This window comes from Paramormyrops kingsleyae, chromosome 18, assembly GCF_048594095.1.
Source record: "Paramormyrops kingsleyae isolate MSU_618 chromosome 18, PKINGS_0.4, whole genome shotgun sequence".
Classification (NCBI taxonomy): domain Eukaryota; kingdom Metazoa; phylum Chordata; class Actinopteri; order Osteoglossiformes; family Mormyridae; genus Paramormyrops; species Paramormyrops kingsleyae.
In genome coordinates, this window is record NC_132814.1 from 27,824,539 (window position 1) to 27,846,516 (window position 21,978).

At 39.8% G+C, this 21,978-nt stretch overlaps 1 protein-coding gene and 1 long non-coding RNA gene across 5 annotated transcripts in view; one reads left to right on the plus strand and one right to left on the minus strand.

Moving 5' to 3' along the window:
• Positions 1-368: 368 nt before the first annotated feature.
• LOC111854400 (protocadherin-19-like) overlaps positions 369-21,978 on the plus strand; it is a 52,413-nt gene continuing 30,803 nt past the window's right edge. Inside the window, exons 1-2 of one of the 4 annotated variants that reach the window (XM_023832316.2) lie at positions 369-3,723; positions 6,024-6,156. In XM_023832316.2, coding sequence (XP_023688084.1) covers positions 1,592-3,723; positions 6,024-6,156 — 2,265 coding nt within the window. In that variant the 5' untranslated portion in view covers positions 369-1,591. Of the gene's footprint in view, positions 3,724-6,023; positions 6,370-21,978 lie in introns of all 4 variants that reach the window. The other 3 variants (XM_023832317.2, XM_023832313.2, XM_023832315.2) reach the window with 3 other exon arrangements.
• Positions 9,886-12,762, minus strand: LOC140579548 (uncharacterized). Its single transcript, XR_011983524.1, has 3 exons — positions 12,645-12,762; positions 12,359-12,484; positions 9,886-12,057 (listed from the first exon to the last, which is right to left on the minus strand). It is a non-coding gene; the product is annotated as an uncharacterized lncRNA (long non-coding RNA).

Consider the following 21,978-nt stretch of genomic DNA (forward strand, 5'->3'; position numbering starts at 1 on the left):
TATTAAATTGAATTTCCCCTTGTGGGGACCGAAAATTTTTTCCCCACAACGTCAAAATAGCAGGTTTTTATCACGTTGTAGGAACATTTGGAATGTCAACCTGGGTCTCTCTCTCTCTCTCTCTCTCTCTCTCACACACACACACACACACGCACACACACACGTCACACTTTTGACGTAGTTTGACAGTTCATCTAATTGCGTGTTTTGGACACACACATAATATTAATGAATAAAAAAGTTCACTTATTCAGACAAGTGGAAATGACAACTAACATTAAAGTGCGATCAGTACATAACAATAGTAATATCAGCAACAATAATAGTCTGAGACACTTCTAATTATCAGAGAGAGAAGTTTGAAGCCCAAGTTAGGTCTGCAGCAGCAGGTTGCCCCGCCCACTGGCCGGTCTGTCCCTCGGGTGTGGCCTCCGATTGGCTAAGGTGGTTGCGGGTCTTGAGACTGAGAAGCAGCCTCTGAGCGAAGGCTCGCTGTTATGATGCAGTTTGCGCTGAAGGTGCGAGGTCTACATACGCGCCGGAGTTCGCTGCATTTAAGACCATCTCATCCAGATACTGGATATTTAAATCTGATTTGATTTTTGTCTTTTTATATATATATATATATACACACAGTATCTGTCAAAGGTTTACACGTAAATAATGCGTACGTTATATTTGGCAACCCGTTTGGATTGGATTTTGTACAAACTGCCCTGGAACGCATGAAGAGACGCTCGTTTTGTTTTTCTTTTATGATGCGGCTCGAACAGGAAGAATTTTACAGAGCTCTGAAGATCCAGAGAGATCCCCCCTGTAATAAGGAAACTAGGCTACTGGATAATCTTGGACTACACTGTAAGCTTTAAAATGCAATGACAGCGTCTTGCTTCGTTTTACATTCCATATGCTGGTAAATTGATGTATTAAATCGCGGACTTTCTCCGATGTGGATTATCTTTAACAATTTCCTGGATGTGAAATTCTGGAAGACTGTAGTTTTAAAAGAAAGTGATTTCTAAGAGCGGTATTAACTGGAGGAAAAATAATAGTCACTTAAAAGAATTAATTTGATATGCCCTTGTTTTTTTCTGAAACTATAAATACAAGGATCGCGCTGGTATTTACACGTAACGAACTGTTTCTATTGGGTTGTTCTTTACTGTTCTAGGCGCGCTAATTTATACTTTAATACATTTCAGCTTTAGCTTGTGGCTAAACAGCTTATCGATGGCAAGAACAGCCTCCTGCAAATCGCTGTGTGAATTCCGTCAGTCCATGAACATTTTAAATTGCTTTAAACATTGCACTCCCGAAAACGATGTAGAAGTTAACTAGATAAAAGCAATTTTTGTGTGCAGTAATTGTATCATATTAGTGAGTCGACCATCTATAATTTGATAAAACTGATTTGCAAGGCAGGATAGGCACTCCGGAGGCAAGATGCGCCATTACATTCGCCGGATAACTTTATAGTAACGAGAATGACTGGCTAATTTTCGCCGTGACTGTGAGAAGTGCCGATATGCTGATATTTCTGTTATAGAGCATAAAAGGTAGACAAAAATCAACAAGTATACCAGCCAAGGAAATGGATTTTATAAAACTTCTAGTACTTTTTCTGTGCTATACTTTGTCGGATTCAGTAATTAATTTGAAATATTCTGTGGACGAAGACCAGAAAGCAGGGACGGTGATTGCAAACGTTGCGAAGGACGCAAAAGATGCAGGATTTCTGGTTGATCCCCGACAGCCCTCTTTGCGGGTTATATCTAATACTGCGCCACAGTTGGTGGACATTAACCCTGCCGGACTTCTTATCAACAAGCAAAAGATTGACCGAGACGTTTTTTGCCGACAGGTACCTAAATGTTTTATCTCGCTAGAGGTCATGTCCAGCTCTATGGAAATATGTGTAATTAAAGTCGAAATTAAGGACCTAAATGACAATGCGCCGGTCTTCTCCAGGGATCACATAGACCTGAATATCTCAGAGACCGCCTCTCCAGGCACCAGGATTCCCCTAGAGGGGGCAAGTGATCCGGACGCAGGAAGCTTTGGTGTCCAGACGTACGAAATCACCCCCAAAGATATGTTTGGGTTGGACATTAAGACAAGGGGGGATGGATCTCGGTTTGCCGAGTTAGTGCTGGAGAAAAATCTGGACAGAGAAACGCAGTCTCATTACAGTTACGTGATAACTGCTTTGGATGGAGGGGACCCCCCGAAATTCGATACTGTTTCACTTAATATTAAAGTGATCGATTCAAATGACAATAACCCAATTTTTGACCAGTCTGTGTATTCAGTTAAAGTGATGGAGAATTCCCCTAATAACACTATAGTCATTGACCTGAATGCGACCGATCCAGATGAAGGCACCAACGGCGAGGTGGTGTATTCGTTTAACAGTTACGTGTCCGATAAAACACGGGAGTTGTTCAAAATTGATCCCTTTACTGGTGTCATTACAGTCAGTGGGCTTTTGGACTATGAGTCCGTGAACACGTATGAGATTGATGTCCAAGGCAAGGATTTAGGTCCAAATTCTATCCCTGCTCACTGCAAAGTGATCGTAAATGTCATGGATGCGAATGATAACGTGCCGGTGATTAAAATGCTGTCGGCGAACAGCGAGATGGTGGAAGTGAGCGAAGACGCGCAGCTGGGCTACGTGATCGCTTTGGTCCGGGTTTCGGACCGAGACTCGGGGGCTAATGGACGGGTGCAGCTGCGGCTGCAGGGCAATGTGCCGTTCAGGCTGCAGGAGTATGAGAGCTTCTCCACTATACTTGTTGATGGGAGGCTGGACAGAGAGCAGAGAGACACGTATAACTTAACGATCCAAGCGCTGGACGGCGGCATGCCGCCTCTCAAAGCAACGAAATCACTGACGGTGAGAGTGACGGATGAAAACGATAACCATCCTCACTTTTCTAAGCCACATTATCAAGAAATGATCCTAGAAAACAATACCCCCGGGGCTTACCTGCTCTCCGTGTCCGCCAGTGACCCGGACTTGGGGCTTAACGGCACCGTGTCCTACCACATCGTGCCGTCTCAGGTGCGGGACATGCCCGTCTTCACCTATGTCTCCATAAATCCCACTTCTGGCGACATCTATGCGCTCAGATCATTCAACCACGAACATACCAGGACTTTCGAATTCAAAGTTTTGGCCAAAGATGGTGGGAACCCACCTTTAAGCAGTAATGCCACTGTGCGCATCGTGATCTTAGACGTTAACGACAATACCCCCGTTATGACCACCCCACCCCTGATTAACGGCTCGGCAGAGGTGTCCATCCCCAGAAATGCCGGTGTTGGGTACCTGGTGACCCAAGTTAAAGCCGACGATTACGACGAAGGGGAAAACGGAAGACTAACTTACTCTATTTCAGAGGGAGATCGGGCTTTCTTTGAGATCGACCAGGTGAATGGGGAAATCCGCACGACCAGGACGTTTGGCGAAAACGCCAAGAGCAGCTACGAGATCACGGTGGTGGCTCACGACCACGGCAAGACGTCGCTGACGGCCTCCGCTTTCATTGTGATATACCTCTCACCCGACATGGACCAACAGGAGTCTATAGGATACGTCAACCTGTCCCTGATCTTCATTATTGCCTTGGGCTCTATTGCCGCTATTCTTTTTGTCACTATGATTTTTGTGGCTGTGAAATGTAAACGGGACAACAAGGAGACTCGAACCTACAACTGCAGGTAAAAAGGCATTTCATGTATTTAATTATATTTATATTAAAGAACAAAGGGAAAGCACGTAGATATAATGGTAGATGTATTATTATTATTATTATTATTATTATTATTATTATTATTATTATTATTATTATTATTATTATGTAGCAATAGTAATATGCACTCCAGAATGATTATTTAGAAACGTAATAAAGTTTTGCAAACTCTTGTGTTAAGCTTACAGATTTTGCTTGAACTTTTCCTCTTGCTTGCTTCTTTGGTAGTTTAAGTATTTAAGGTAGCATTGTAATAGGAAGAAATACATCCATTGCATAATTATTAGGCCGACTGCATGTCCATCCAATTGTATAAAATGTTAAAACCATTATCATATATACAGAACAATGTGTGAGTCATGAGTTGTAATATTTTAGGACAATTATAGCTTTATTATTTGGCACATTAAACATAAAATGAATTGGTAGAGATTCAAATGGAAAGGGACTTCACTGTTCGAGAATCTGTCTAAATCTGAAGGCAGCAAACTGAAATGAACAGGAAGTATGTATTATGAATAGTTGTTTTTCTGCTTTTTCCATCCAAACCAAGGAAGCATAAATGTTAAACGTTACACCATACCCCAGGTTTACACAAACATTTTATTTGATTTTTCACTTGAAAATATAAACTGTATTTCCTAATTTAACTAGAAAATGTAATAGTAACATGTTTTTGTGCTTAATCAATGGCATAACCTTTTCAGTGACATAGATATATGAACATTTTGCTGTTTTCACATCTTTTCTGCCTTGGAGTTATATTGGTTGGGTGCTTCAGACCTTCATTGGGATTCTCCACTAGATTAATTTGTCCATTATGACCTTTTTCTGTTTTATAACTGTAGTGCAATAATGGAGTCATTAAATTCACTTTAGGATTTACCTCTTCCAGCACTGGCCACTCATCCTGCAAGAATTTTTGCATAGATTATCCCTTGATTTCATATGCGATGCCATTTGACTTAACAATATAGCCTAATGGTGTAGATGAAGTTAATACAAAAAAGAGCACAAATAGAAACATTTTAATGTTTTAATAATAGGAGTGTATAAATTATAAAGATGATTTCAAGCTATCTTTCCTTGCACTGGAGAGCTTTAAATGATGTAAAAATCATACCTGTACATAATACTGTAAGGAGGCTTTGTGGTCTGGTCTCGCTGAGGATCATGTATGTTCTCATTTTAGTACTAACCCATTCCATTTGCTAGTTGCTGTGAGCTACCTTGGGGCACTACGAGATGGATCCTGTGAGCTTAGCCATTATTTACCCGTCAGATGCTAACTTTCATTCTCCCACTGAGAAGCTCTGCCTTTGTACCACTAGCATGTGTCACTCTCTCGTACAGTATACCCCCCCCCACCAGTGTAATGTTAGGTTGGTTATAATGAAGGACTTCCTGTTCCATTTTCAACTTAGTTACTGTACAACAGGAGAGACAAAGCTAAAGTCCGGAATATGACAATGTCATATATATCGTAAAAGCTTTTTTTTTTTAATACAACATAAAAAAGAACTCCTTCCTCTTAAAACAATAGCCTTACAGTTACATTGTACTTCAATAAACAGAAATTTAATATTTTGTAGTGTATCACTACAAGGGCAGAAACTCTTAAGAGGGTGAGTTGTTAATGCATTTTTAACAGTGTGAATAAAGCATTAAATAGTGGTGTGTTGTGTGGGACAGTGTAAACAAGCTTAGAGAACTTACACCGAAACTCAGGTCAGGTTCACTGCTGAGTGCAGCGCATCCAATCGTATTTGAATACGGTTTTGCCTAGAAAGTGCTCAGCAGACGTTCCTACCATTAAGAATGAAAATGATTTTAATTTGTGGCAGAGAGCATCTAGATGCATTGTTCTGAATTAGCCCCACATACTGGCCAACTAAATTTGAATTTTTGCTTTACCTTCATTTATTTAATGCTAATGGACTTGCAGTAGTGAAAGAAAGAAAGGAAGGAGCAAATATTGTGGCTTGTATTTTGAATCTGCTTGCATACTGTGTGCATGTACTCGCTGTATCCGTTTGAAGCCGTGTGTGTTTTTGTGGCGTGGTATGTTTGCATTCTGAATGTTTTCTGCTGATGATGGTGATGGCAGCATGGACAAAGGCAAATTAAATTAACCAAGCATTTCACTTGTGTGTGTAAGTGACATAGCCATGGTTCCCCTGTTCCCCCTCGTGAACGAGGGCCTTGATGAGAAGCGTGGCGGCCTTGACTGTGTGGACACCAGTGCACTGCTTTATTGAGTCTGTTCAGTTTCTTCTACCTGCGCAGGGTGGCAGAATATTCTTATGGAAACCAGAAGAAGTCTAACAAGAAGAAGAAACTCAGCAAGAATGACATTCGGCTGGTGCCCCGTGACGTGGAGGAGACGGACAAGATGAACGTGGTGAGTTGCTCTTCACTCACCTCCTCGCTCAACTACTTCGACTACCACCAGCAGAGCCTGCCTCTGGGCTGCAGGCGCTCGGAGAGCACCTTCCTCAACGTGGAGAGCCAGAACGTGCGCAATGCCGCCGCCAACCACGGTTATCACAACACCTTCACCGGACAGGGCCCACAGCAGCCTGACCTCATCATCAACGGCATACCGCTGCCAGAGGTGAGGCCCACTCTCCTGCCGGAGGGGTTCAGTGCTGGGGGAGGTGGCCTGCATCAGGGTATAATTCATCACTGCAGTTTAAGGAGAAGCAACATACATAAAGTACACTATATGGCCAAAAGTTTGGGGGCACCCTGATTTAATCAGTGAACGTCCACTGCTAACACACATGCAACAATCTTTACCAGCAGCAAGGGTGTGCAGGAGAGGTTAGTGACTTAACCCTTGGCACCATCATAGGATACCATCCAACCAATGAGTCAGTTCACCACATTTCTGACCTTCACTTGCCCTGGTCAACCTCAAGTGAAGTGACTGTGAAGGTCTGGGACAAGTTCAGTTGTGAAGGGGTCAGCCACACAAGCTCACATAAATTTACCGGGGGTGCGTTTCCCGAAACCTCCTTAAAGGTACATTGTTCATAAATTCTACTTTAAGTTGTATCTTAACGCTCCGACGTGTTTCCCGGAATGTTCTTAGTTAAGTATATCTTCCGTAAGATACTGTTTCGTAAGGTTGGTCTGAGCCTCTTAGCTGTCTCATCGCTGTTGTCGGCTCATACTGCTCATTTAAAATAAGACTAACATCGTTAAGGGTACAGTCTCATAACCATACATCACTTAACTAAAAAATAACTGATTCATACGATAAAATGATTTTGTCTGATGCATGACTACAATCTTCGTTAGGTTTTGTCCTTGCACTCTGAATGTGCAGTGAATTGCCCCCAATAATGCACAGATTCATAATGAGATTATGGTGGGGGAGGGTTCTGCCAATATTGGGGTGGATGCGTTCCCCCTATTTTCGACACCCCTAGAATGCATCTCTAAATGTACCAAAGTCACAGTATGTCAAAACTTAAATTCATGAGGTTAATATTCTGCAGATTAATGTACGTATTTGGAAAATATATTTTCCCCAAAAATCACCCTGGAATAGTCCTTAGTAGTCAGTACTGAAGCACATAGGACATTCTCTTATGTTAAGACAATAACACAAATTTACTTTCGGCTATTGGCCGATTACTCATCCTTATATCAATGCCATGCACACATATTGGTGCACGCAGGTGTTTTGTAGGACAAATTCAAATAAACTGGTGATACTACAATCTGCGGAGGCGGGTTTGTGCACCCAGTCAGCAAAAATCATATTTACGGATATCAATTTATTTAAGATTTATTTTTTGAGTCTTAAGACGCTAAGAGTCGTCGTTATCTGGAAACGCTCTCCTAAATACCCAACATCAGTACCCAGCCTGAACGGCAGCAAATTCAGCAATGTTCCAGTATCAGTTTTACCAGACAAGTAGAGCCTATTAAAGCAACAGTGGACTGACTTACTTTATATTAATATCCTTGGTTTTGAACAAGCTAGTGTCCACATACTTTTGTCGATATAGTGTTTATGATAAGTAATGAAGGTTTTGGATTGCTGGGTGATACATTGTTAAAACATCTACCCATGTAAAGGTTATTTCTTTCATTCAAATGAATTTACTTTGCTGATTCTTGAGACTGAAATCATGTCACAATTCCCTCTTAATTAGGGTTGATGAAGTGGTTTGAGTTTGCTGCACTTGTGCCAGACAAATTCTGGAGGGCTGACAAAATTGATTTATTTTGTTTTGCTTGGCCTGCATGTTCTTTTATTTGTCAAGCAGTCAGAAAAATATTGCGAGCTTGAACTCCTTCCAGGTGTCACTAATCTAGCCAAAAAGCTGTTCCAAATGTGACTGAAGGGACATATATTAAGAGTAATGTATGCTTAATTACCCCCATATGAATGGGAGTGCGGTGTGTATGAGGTTTCAAGCTTTTTTATGGGTAACGGCATCTATTTATGTGTTTGTTTATTCCCAGATACACCAGGAGTTCCTTTATGTTCATTTTAACCTGGATTATTTTTAAATGTTGTGCATGCATTCTATATCGGCTTATGTGTTTGGCAGGAAATGTGAGCGGCATGGTGATCAGTGCTTAGCACTGTTGCCTCACCCCTCTGGGACCCTTGTTCCGTATGTGGAGTTCGTATGCTTGTTCTCCCCGTGCTGGATACCAAATTGCCCACAGCTATGAATGGTATGTGATTGTGCCCTGCGATGAGTTGGTGCCCTGCGTTGAGTTGGTGCCCTGCGATGAGTTGGTGCCCCGGGTTGCTCCCTGCCTTGTGCCTATAGAATCTGGGATAGAAATGCTCCTCAGGAATAGGGTCTGGGTCCTGCTGACCCTCATTAGGATAAGCAGTTAGACACTGGATAGGTGGACATGATAGTAGTGAAACCATACCGAGCTTCTGAAATTGTTTCAGTGACTGTGCAGAAGAAAAAAAAACATGAATGACTTATCAATTGATGAGTGACCTCCTTTTACCTTCAGTCATGCATCTGTGCGGTGTGCCTGAAAGCTACTCTGATTTATTGTGATTATTGTGGATGGCTGGTTCAGGCAGCATCCTCCGAAACAACACCCAGAGAGCAGTATGGCGGATGAGGGCACAGGCTACTCTCCCTGCTTCTGGCTTGTCTGTTCCCCTTAGCCTACAAGTCACACTTTAGTCCTCCAGGTGAGCAGAGAGATGAGCTATGGGCACAGAGGCATTGCAATTACGGTGCATTGTAAAACTGATGGTGGTGGTCGGGCGTAGGGAGGCAATAAAGAGACCTTTGAAGAAAGATTAGAGGGCTTTTATATGTCTCTGTTAATGAAAAAGGAGTGGAAAACAAATAAGGTCATAAACAGTTTCTGATTATGGCAAATGCTTACAGCTTATGTGTCTTGGGCAGTTACAGGGATCTTTTAAGTGCAGGTATGGATGGGTGTTGGGTAGCACTGTTGTCTCTCACCTCCAAGGGTGGTGGGTTCGAGTCCCTCTATGTGCAGTTTGCATGTTCTCCTTCCATGCATGGGTTTCCATCCACAGTTACTGGGACATACTGTAGATTTAAGCTCAGTGGTGTCCCTACATTGTCCATAGTGTGTCTGTGTGTTAGGCCAGTAACAGTACACATACATTCGTGATTTAATGTGTTTGTACAGAATACATAAATACATTCTGTATGCTTTCTGAAATCCATTATTATTTAATATGTTTTAGAGATGTTTTTAATTTCCTCTAAAATTTCAATGAGTCACATTATGATTTTAATGCCAGTTGTTCAAAAATGAAATATCCATTTACCAGACAAATTGCCATATAATCCGTGACTGTCCATGTGATATGTAATATACTCCACATCCCAGTAAAGAGATTATATTCTCTAGAGACAGCATAAAAATTGCAGATATCCAGATAAACCATCGTAAGTGCTTGAAGGAATTAAATTAAAATCCTGCTGTGCTGTATTAGGCTTTGATTCCCATCCACCACCATTTAGAAAAGTTGTGATTTTGGATTCCCAGTAATACAAATTACAACAGCAGGGTGAAATTTAATGGATTTAACAAATCGACACAAGAAGAAGAAGAAGAAGAAGAAGAAGAAGAAGGAAGAAGAAGAAGAAGAAGAAGAAGAAGAACAATAATAATTTGCAATATAACAAACTTCTGTAATAATCAATTACAACCATATTTCTATATAACTCAAATGAAATGGAAGGCAAATCTTAATTTTCAGCAAAGGGGTCTCAAGCTGAAATGAAACAGTAATGCTGGAGTACTAACACTGAATAAAAAAAGAAAACTGTTCCTGAGACACAAGGGAGACTAATTCAAGGACTACAGTTAATTTTTATCCCACTTCAAGCATACTTGATTTAATTCCTGGAGTGTGAGCCACCAGAGATTTTGGTGAGAAATTCATTTTAGCAATTACTGGTTAGGGGTTGAGAATCTCAAGCTTGATGAATGCCTGACAGACACAAAACAAGTACTTCTGAGACCAAAACTAAGTGAATATCTTGTGTCTCACCTGTGTAGCTCTCAGTGCACAAATGCTTTTGCTTATGAAAGATCTTAAGGAATCTATTCATAGGTCTAAAAGTTCGATTTCTCATCCTGTTCTACCTCTCTATACAGTATGTGTGCTTATTGTATAATTTTCATTCTCTAGACTGGAGAAAGATCTAAAGCAGTTTAGGATCTTTTTTAGGAATCTCAGTAATGTGAGATAAATGCGATATTAATAAAATAGTCCCTATCATACTTAAGTATATAGTGGTTGCATTTCGTTCAGTTTGATTGCAACTCATACTTTTTTGCACAGATGTTTCCATATTTTGCTCTGCTCGCCGTGTCAATGCCCCAGTCCACACAATTATCTAAAACCAGATACTCAAAACTTTTGTGGAAACTGATTACCTCAAAATATTTGAGTACTTTAAATGTTTTTGTTAAAATGATAAAAAAATTATCATTGACTACTTAATTTTTAAAATTATACTAAACTTAAAAAATACTGAGGCGAAGCTGGCTCTAAAACTGAGATATTACTGAAGGGCCTGAATATCTGTATCGGGCATGTTACATTAGGGCTGTACCTAAGATCTGCAGGGTGCTAGATCTCCAGAAGCAGGGTTGGGCAGCCCTGCTTTAAACAATTAAACAATTCACTTCCAATGGTAACAGTATATTATCCTTAGTGTTTGAAACATCACCTTATTTTCACACAGAACATGTTTCACTGTCTAATAGGAAGAGAAGTAAAGAGTGATCCTTTTTGGATAATGCTCACATTTGACTTTAGTAAATTTGCAAACTTGAGAAACTTGAGAAAATAGCCCCCAGAAAAAACAGGAATAAAAATGTATATACTTTAACCAAAAATATTGAAAAACACATTCAACTGAAAACACTACAATCACAATAAAAAATGAAAGAAAAAAATACTAAAAAACACAAGTCCAAAAAGAAAAATTTGACTTTTGGTATCAATATTCAACATTTTAAAACTTGAGACAACTTAGGCAGATGAGACTTGTTACGCAAGTAAAAAATAAAACTTTAACCGAAAGGGACACATGGGCACACGATTACCCTAAAGGCCTTATTCCTTCACTAACAGTTCGTTTTGGAGATTAAGCAGGCTGGATTTCAGTGTTTTACCATCATCCAGGCCCATCAGTTCTTTTTGGGATGAATGTGAAAGTGTTAATGAGCTTCTTGGGATAGTCCAAAGGTGTTGATCGCATAAACTATCCTAAACAACAGTGCAAATGCTTCAGTCAGCTTGGGGAGATTGTGCATAACAATTCCATCTTCCCGCACTATAGCAGTGCCTGCCGGACTGAACAGAACAGGGCTTGCCGTGTCCTTCACCGTTGTTTGGAGAGCAATTGGGCTGTCTGCACCTTCTCCACCTGGAATAACACCAAAACTCCTGGTTACCTGAGGGAGCTACAAAAGTACATTTTCTTGAGAAAATGTCTGACAACCAAGTGCACAAATTACTGCAGATAAACAACAGTGGAATGGAAGAGTACATGGACCCGCCTCCCTGTTCATTCTGCAACTGGTTTTTTTTTGTATTGGAATTAGAGTATGGAAATTTACAAAGTACAGCACTGTGGTAGTAATAATATCATAAACAGTACAAAGAATACTTGTGATTGATAATCTGGAAAGCAACAAAAAGCACTGAAAGTCAAGGCACTCAATACTTCCATCTCTTAAACTGTGCTCTATCCTGAAGCAGGTACATTGGTACTGTAGGCAAGGCTACAGTGCATCTTGTGTTGACATCATGGACCTAGAAAGACAAGCAAAAAAAATTACATTTATAATACAGATGTTCGACCTGGACCATCCTGCACTGTCCTTGACTGACATGTACGGTCAGCCAAAGTAGCAGTTATGCTAGCGGCAAGCAACAGCAAGTGCAAAAATAAGGCTAACAATGAAAAGAGTTTCAATAATATGATACGACATGGCCAGCTATAACAACAGAATGATCTGTTTATGTGCACTAAAATCAGTGATAACTGTAGTCAACACTGGCAAATTTAGACTCTGCTGTCACTGACATTTGAGGCAAAGGCAGTTTAACTGGCCTGGAAATCGTAAACCTCCAGGATGTCATGCAGCATCTCTGCTCCCCTGCCTGTACGTGAAGCTTTGTGTCTGATCAAGGCCACCAATCACACTCTGTGCCGGACAAACTCAGCATAACACGGCTTCTGGAAGAATCATGTACACCATTAAAAATAATGAAAATAGTTAAGAGGTAAATTCAGCTCAGTAATGAATGGATTAATATGAAATTGACCGTCTCACCAGGAAGTTATTGAATTACCCCGGAAAATACATTTAGAAAAAGAAAAAGCAACCCTCAGATACCTTGTTAAGGAAGCTGAGAATTGCTCATCCTCCACAGGAACCTGTAACAAAATGGCACAAAGCTTGAATGCAGGACTAATATACTTTATATAATAAAACATATAGTATTATATTTCCCCTGAGGCATTATACTTTAGGCCTAATGTAACATTTAACATTTAAGTACACCATTATCCAGCAATGTCAAGGTACCACTTGGCTACATGTATTAATAATAATGAATAATAATAATAATAATAATATAAATATTATTATGAATAAAATACAAATGGTGCAAAGCAAACTTGAACTGTCATACGATATGTAATTGACAAAATCATATATTGTACAAAAGTAGACACTGGGTCAACTTCACCATATTAGCCTGGCCAATTTTACTATCAAGATTCAGCTAAAAAGGCATTGATTAAACTGTGCTGTATTTTAGTATGTAGTTCTTTAAAATAAAAGAATGCTATCTATGGAAGAAACAAAATGTAAAGTCACCCAGCGGAGTCATGCACAGCAGTCCTCGTGTATCGCTGTGATACTTAAGACGAATCACCCGCGGATAACGTGATTTTCGTGTATATACAGTTTATTGAAGAAATTACGCACATCACGTTAAATTACATTGGTAAAACATCACCAACATTATATACATTATTAATAAAGTACATTGTGGATTATTGTGCAGTATTGTACTCTCTGGAATCAAAGGGATTCGGACGTTTTACACTCATTATCAAGAGCCAATACTGCAATGCAAAAATATGTTTGGAACAATGAAAATCAAGCTATTTATATTCATTATAGAACAAAGGACAAATGAAAAAAGCAGGCTACTGTTACACATTTTGCAATGAAAGGTATAGTATCATAAACCTGTACAGAACATGTAATGAGAAATGATTTTATTTGATTATAAACATCTCAGTGGCTACAGTACTCACCAGCCTGTACTGAAACTGATGAACCGTTTCTTGAATTTTAAAACTTTTTTCCGCACCACGGAAAAAAAAAAAAAACACTATAACTACTTTTATTCTTCACATGACACGCTTAATTATAACCGATAGCTGGCTAGATAACTATGACCATCCGTAGGTTTACGTGTGAAAAACAGAAATGAGCACGAAGCAAGTCGTTCACCCATCGACAGTATAATTAGTTTAATGGATTCAAGAATACCAAAACAAGGGTAACCCTGTTTATGCATAAGGTATCCTTGCACATCCCTGAATAATTAAGTTTTGACAAGATATATATATTTACAATTTTTACGGAAAGCTTCGTCACGAAGGTAGGGCAGGCTGGATTTCTCAGAACGTAAATTCAGACGTAAGTAGAAGTCTTTCTAGAAGATTTTGCCACCAGCAATTTTTAAATATTGAAAATCTGACCAATAATCAATTCAGTTTCAACACTGATAATTTAACACTGACCATAATTCAACACGTTTAGCGATAATTCAGCGTTGAAACAATAACATGGTGCTGTCTTGGGTGGGTTTACGGTGAATAGATAAATAAATATTCCAAAATCTTTTGTGTCAAAGAAAAATAAAAGCATGAAATATGTTGAAATAATAATGGGCTGGCCCCCCATCCTGGGTTGTTCCCCGCCTCGTGCCCATAGCTTCCGGGATAGGCTCTGGACCCCCCACGACCCAGAAGGATAAGCGGTTTAGACAATGGATGGATGGATGTTGAAATAATCTAGTTTTCTGCAATATGGTATATTGCCACATCAACGCCATCTACTTTACAGTTCGTCTTACGGCTGCTAAACGCTGTCATGCTCCAGTCTGTCATTAATTCTGAGCAACATTTTGGTTATTGACCAGTGATTTAAAAATTATGCCTCAAACCTCAAAGCCTCAAGCCTAAAAGTTGCACAGAGTTTTGGGATTTGGATAGAGAATTCTAAACTATTCTGGGGATTAGACAGGACAGTGTTACCAAATGAATCTCTGTAACTAGGTCATAAAGCTGCTTTTGAATATGCTCGTCTACAAACATTAGTAATGCTGCTTATTGCCCCTCGTAACTCGTACATCATCTCATGCTCATCCTCTGCTGGACTGTTATATGCTGTACTTGTTTATATTTAATTTAATTCAATGAAATTTATTTTGTATAGTACATTTTCACATTACATTGTCTCCAAGCATTACATAATACATGCCCTAAGTCCCCAGTAAGAAAGCCAGAGGCGACAGTGGCAAGGAAAAACACCCTAGTAGGAAGAAACCTTGGGAGGAACGAGACTCAAAGGGGGAGCCCGTCCTCCAGGGGGCGACAGAGGAAGCCCTAACCCTAACCAGACCCAAAGGGGGAGCCCGTCCTCCAGGGGGCAGCAGAGGAAGCCCTAACCCTAACCAGACCCAAAGGGGGAGCCCGTCCTCCAGGGGGCAGCAGAGGAAGCCCTAACCCTAACCAGACCCAAAGGGGGAGCCCGTCCTCCAGGGGGCAGCAGAGGAAGCCCTAACCCTAACCAGGCCCAAAGGGGGAGCCCTTCCTCCAGGGGGCGACAGAGGAAGCCCTAACCCTAACCAGACCCAAAGGGGGAGCCCATCCTCCAGGGGGCGACAGAGGAAGCCCTAACCCTAACCAGACCCAAAGGGGGAGCCCGTCCTCCAGGGGGCAGCAGAGGAAGCCCTAACCCTAACCAGGCCCAAAGGGGGAGCCCGTCCTCCAGGGGGCGACAGAGGAAGCCCTAACCCTAACCAGACCCAAAGGGGGAGCCCGTCCTCCAGGGGGCAGCAGAGGAAGCCCTAACCCTAACCAGGCCCAAAGGGGGAGCCCGTCCTCCAGGGGGCGACAGAGGAAGCCCTAACCCTAACCAGACTCAAAGGGGGAGCCCATCCTCCAGGGGGCAGCAGAGGAAGCCCTAACCCTAACCAGACCCAAAGGGGGAGCCCATCCTCCAGGGGGCAGCAGAGGAAGCACAAATTAAGTAGATTTAAGTGGATTCTTTTAATGAAAAAGAACCATTTTCATTAATTGTAACAAAAAAAATTATCAGATCATATTAGGAAGATTATGTAAATTTTGATTGGTAATAAATATATGTAAAGCATGTTCATTTGCATTGTTTTTAATGGTAGGCGGGAAACATGAACCTCTGGTCTTTGCAGGCTCTCAAACAAAAAGTTACCAACCTTCAGATCCATCTAAAGCCTTGCAGCATGCATAAACCAAAGAGACTGTGTCACAGATGACATGTCCAGCACTGACTGATGTAAGCGTGCCACCACAAACTAGCTGTAATAACATGTGATGTCTGCTTGCACTGCGAATCGGACCAAAGCGAAGGGTGAACTTAGGTGTAAAGGAAGTTGATAGGGAGGGCAGGGAGATGGGTGTAAGGCAAAAAGTCTCTCCTGTCAGAAAAGTTAAAAGTATTTAGAGATGCTTTGAGGTTGTTTTAGAAATGCAGGGCATCTTTGCTATTGGCAATAAAGATAAAGGGATTTAATACTTCACATGTGCCCACACAAACATTTTTTTTTTTCAGAATATAAATCGATTTTATTTGAAAGCATTTTATTTTATGGATCAAAAAATAGAGAAAAAAAAATTAAACGTAAGAAGATTTGAAGTGCTACAATTACTAACAAGGTTTTTACTGGATTTCCATAAAATTTCACTTGTAAATGAAAACATACCTTTCCCTCAAAGAATGGTGGGGGGGTCACATTTAATGCAGTGGTCTGCCTAGTACAGCCTTGGAGACTGCAGTAAAAGCATACGATTATTTACTATACTCAGGGAAATTGGTATGAACTTTACATTAGTGAAGGAAAGTGTTTTATGCCTTATAAAGGTGTACTTGTGAGGGAATGATAGGATAAGCTTCAATATAAATGCACCATTTTCCTTATTTACCCAAAAATATGTTATGTGGTACTAGCTCTGTTAACCCACTTTTCTACGAATATTAATTTATCTACTCATCTATCCATCCAACTCCCCACTGCTAACACAACACAGGATCAGGGAGGTAAAGGTTTTGTAATAAATCACAGCAACAACTTTGTTTAGATTTATTCAAAACCACTACAAGAGTAATGAGTTTAGAATAAAGACCTTTATTGCTCGTAGAAAATGAGCATGATTGATTTTGTCCATGGCTGAGCAACTCCTTTGTGATTTCATTGTCAAGCCATCCATAAAACCAGGTAAGTCCAGAACATTCTTCAGAGTTTCTGAATTTTATGAGCTACTTTTTACAGAACCAGTGCGATGGCAGAGCTGGTGAAAGGATCCATTGTTTTTTGAGTATTAATTAAAGACGTTAGTGTAACCGCTTCATGTATAAATACATTTTCATGTGACAAGAGAAGCACAACAGTACTGCTAGCAGTAATTTTCATGATAACTTAATTCAGTGTTTTTTTCATTTAATTTATTTTTCATCTTGGACTAACATGGTTTCTCAGTAGGCAGACTTTATTACATTATACGTCCAGGAGAATAATGTCAAATTCCCCAGCCTATTTTTTTGTTTACCTGCAGATACGTCTTTAACAACCGAAAGCTGTTTAGGTAAACTGGTGATTCCTGTTTCTGCTGTTGTGTACATATGTCTGTGTGTCAGTGCCCAATACTGGGCTTAATATGGCTTGTTTCTTGGGATAAGTGTATTGTTGTACTAAAACTTTTTTAGACTATATAAGCTGCCAGGACAAAATAAAGATTTTATGGTCTTGGGAAATCAGACCACAGGAGAGAGGAAGTAACTTCATTAAATGTCTTTTTTTCCCTTTTTTTCTTTTCTCAGCTCTCATTAGCACAGATTTTGCTGACATCAAAGAACAATTAATAGGATTGAAAAAGATTGGCCTATATTTCCTAACAAAGCCATAGCGACCAGTTGCTTTTCCTAAGGAAAGTTTGTTGCCTTCTTCCTGCCATTAATACTTAAGGAATTTCATGATTACATGCCTGGGGACGGACGGGAGCATTGTGAGACGGCCGCTGAAAGCCGAATCTCTAATAGCATGTTTGCAGGTTTAGTCGTCCATCTCAACAGAAACCAAAACTTCCTATGCACTTTATGCTGACCTTTGGTTTCTTGTGGAATTGTAGAATCTCTGGATATCTTGGGTTGTATCTTTTTATGCATGTGCCTTTAAACTGGGCCTGTTTCTTTGTGTGTTTGCCTCTGAAAGCTGAGGAGTCTGGAGTCAAATATTTCCATCGGGAGGTCATCTTTTGAATAGCTGAAAATTACTTTATTCCAAAGTACCTCCCCCCACCCCGCCCCCCAAATTCTAACAAAGTCTAATTATGATTTGAGATAGCATCAGTTTTTTACATGTTTGGAAGCAACAGGATTCAATTTTCCTCAAATGCAAGGCTAGCAATGATCTGAAGTAGAAATGTGTCACACTGCATGTGACACGCCAGTCTCTTCTAGCTGTCTTGTTCTTATGCAGCTGAATGAAAAGATAGGATAAGTATGTCTTGGAGATCTGCTTTGTGTATGCTGTCAGTTTATAAATCCAGGAAATTAACAGAGTTGTGTATTAAGGCCTGGGTAAGGGAGATATTTATCATTTTACCAAGTCTGGTTTGACCTGCTGCTTCCGTTTCTGCATCCTAACCAAGACTCCCACACTTTATCTCATTTTCTTGTCTCCACTCCGATATAGTGGGCTCTGGCTGTTTTAACTACACATGTACTTGAATAAATTCAGAATAACAAATGCTGTCATTATAGGCATTTGCTATTGGTATTGTAATCATGTCTTTTCATTTGTCTAGCCGTCTTAAAAACGACTATACTCTTTAATGTTGTCTCATTTATCATTATACTGTTACTGGTTCAGTATATTCTCAAAAAAAGTCTGCTCTGTCAAATGAGAATAATTGGCTAAAAAATGGACGGAAGGAGATGGTAATGATGCAAGAACTAACCATTACTGTCAAAATACCAGCTATAGCTTGACACTTTTCTTCACGGTATAAGAGGGAAGTGCCCAGCAGGAATATTTATTTCTTACTTCCTGTTACTTGTGTTTTCTTATAATTTTTAAAGATGTTCATAACGTCTCTTTTGGCAGAATTTATGTCTTTAGTTGGTACAAAGTATATATGTGTAAGGGGTTGTCTTGTAGTATAAAATATGGAGCGAATAAATAACATTGGCAATGCTGCCGGAAGATTCTGCTCCTGTCTCCCCTCCAAAATGTCTGCAGTTCCTAATCCAGTCTTAACTGGAGCGAAAACCGTGCCAGTGTGAACAAAAATATGTGGAGACGACTGCTTGTTCTGCTGCTGTAATGACGTGGATGTAATGTCTGCAGGGACGCGCAGAGAGTGAGGTTCTGTGGAGCCTGTTCTGGTGTTCTGACTAAACAAGTGGAGAGGGATCATTAGCCAAAAGCGAGATGACAGAAGCATTAATAGTAAGCATACATGAAGTCAGCCGTGACTCATTCATGCTTACTCACTCACACAGACGATGTCTGCCAGTAGCGAAAAATTCTCTGCTGATTGTTGGCTCATATTCTCTGTTCTGAGTCATAGCCCGGTACGACTTTACTACTGCTTCTGTGTGCGATGACCTCAGCATGTATTTACTACTTATCATTCATAGTCTGAACTTCTCCCTCGCTGTTAGTTAGCTAAGACAGCCTTTTCTATATGTTTATAGAAAGAGTCAGACATTATGCTTTTTGTATTTAAGAGAAAAAATTACTCCAGCCATGTTAAATAAAGAGCATCTGCTTCTTTTTGTTTTGCCAGTATATCAATATTAAACACTTTATTCATGTGGCTATTCATTTTAACTATGCAACTTGCACGCTAATGCAAAGGTGGGAATCATGTCTTGGCTACTAGTTAATGGAAGCCTGTGGTCAAGGAGGATGGAGTCTCTTTGGGATTGACCGTGGCAGTTGGATAGAAAGGCACAGAATATCATCTAAAGAGGATGACTGACTAAGGTGGGCAAAGGGACATGGTTACCTGATTACTGTTTTCTGACTGCATTGTCTTTGCAGGCTAGATATCACAACAGAGTATAGGCAATGCAAAAGTTTTAGAAAGAAACTTTGAGGATTTATAAATGTATATTCTCGTTTTGTACAAAGGATACCACCATAGTCCCTAATTCTAATCTGTGGTGTCATTTAAATCTTCAAAATTGGTCCATGTAGAGGAAAAAAAACACTGGAATCCCCTTATGAAGGCCATGTGAGGCTCTTGCTTGTATGAGCAAAAAGAGAGAGCTGACTTTTTGGTTTAATTTGGAGGACTAGCAGTAATCCTGAAGACTTCCCTTTAGACAGGATTAGCCTGACTTCTCTAAATGGATCAAGGCTGCGTATCGGAGACAGTCAGTCATTCTGTGCAGCTAAATGGGTAACAAGTGTGTTATGGGCATTGCATGTGGAAAGGCATTATTATATATGAAAAATATGAATAATAAAAGATAATATAACTAATGTACAATAAAAATATATTTGTATATAAAAAATTGAAGTTTATATACAGAAACAGTCACTTTATTAGGTACACCATTATAATGCTGGCTAGGATTATTCTCTTGTTCTCAGAATAGCCAAATTTTTTGTTAAAACAGATTCAACATGATGCTGGTTAGTATCCGTTAGAGATTCTGGCCATGTTGAAATGATTGCATCCAAAGGCCATTTTACCATAATTTAAAATTTATGTAATTATATAATGAAACAATATAATTTAGTTTTAATTTTAGTTTTAGATTTTAAAAATAAGGACGCACTCACATGAAAACAGCGCACAAAATATATCACGGATGACGGCACAGTTCTAACAAGCATTGTAAGTCTTAGGGTGCAGCCATAACAATGTATGTTTCTAACACGTCTCTCAGTCACGTCGCAGCAGTCTCTCTGTTCATGGAGCAGATTAACTCTATACCGGCTGACATTTTGAACTTTGGGTCAAGGATTTCACAGAACCGTACAACCATATAACCAAGTAACAGAACCAGCAACTAACACAGCCAATCTCCAATTTAGTTTTCGAGTGACTGTAATGGCCAGAGAGCCCCGTTAGACACACATGCTGTTAGGATTTATTGTCTGGGGGCTGCAATTTTAAGTAGGGCTGTCATAGTTAATACGTTACCATTCATTTTGAATTCGTAACGCATTATTGTCTCTATGATTGCGTGGATGCATGCGTTAATTTTGGTACCCAAATACTACCAGCATGGAGAGGTGCCAATACTCTGAAATAACAAAACAAAGAGCTGCTGGTACTGAGTACCGGTGAGTACCTGCCTACTTCAAGCACCGATCTCGCTTTAAAAAATAAAGGAATTTCAGTACTGAATATGTACAGACTGTAAAACCTTTTTTTATTAGTGTTGCTATGTGACTGCGTATGCAATTAATCATGATTGTTTTTTTAAAAAAAGCCCTAACCATCTTGGTCCTTTTTCTTTGGGTGTACCCAATTTCAGTAAAGCATGTTCCCACTTGTTTGACAAGGTCTTACCTGTGATCTATAAATCATTTTCATGGCTAATATTTGTGTACTTGACAGCTGGAAGCAACTTTTCTGTGGTTACTTTTTGCAATCAGACTTTAATGTTTGTTTCACGAGTAACAATAGACCTTATAATTGTCTTATAATTGATACTTTCATTCATAAATCAATTTTTTCGTTTGCAGTTATTTGTGCTAGTTATGGCAGACTTTAATTACACCCTAACAAAATATGCCTCTTCAGTATTCGTTTTAGGAGTAACAGTAAAATATCTCTAATTGGCTCATAATGGGAACTTTCAGGCTTTCATTCTCAGGGCTTACCTGTACTAAAGTCAGAGGTAATCTCTGTGAGAGACATTCATCATGTCAGTTAACATTACTGTAAATACTATCTATACTGTAATTCCAATTACTAGGCTTTCCATATAAAAGCGCAGGGTTGAATTTCATTTACTGTTATGTGTCTGCTTTTGTTAATATGATGGATAGCAATTACTGATAGAAAAACAAACATCAGTTAGCCAACTATTTTTTTCAACGTAAAGGTACTGTTTTTCATTATAGTCACTTTTAGTCATTTTGAAGTTGAGTAGGCCTATTACTTACCACTTATACTTCCTCATGCTGTTACTGTAAACTGAAGTCAAATGAACAAAACTATATTGTTAAAGAAGCTAAGCTACATAAAAAGATTTAATCATAGAACCCATGATCACTTGATCTGTTCTCACAGTCGGGGGTTTGATTCCTACAACTAATCACAGTATGTCCCTCCGGGGTGTGGTTTACTGGAACGTACAAGCATTTTTATTACATGGTGTCGAAATCCTCAACCTCTTCATAAATGGTGGGAACTTAGTGGTGTCC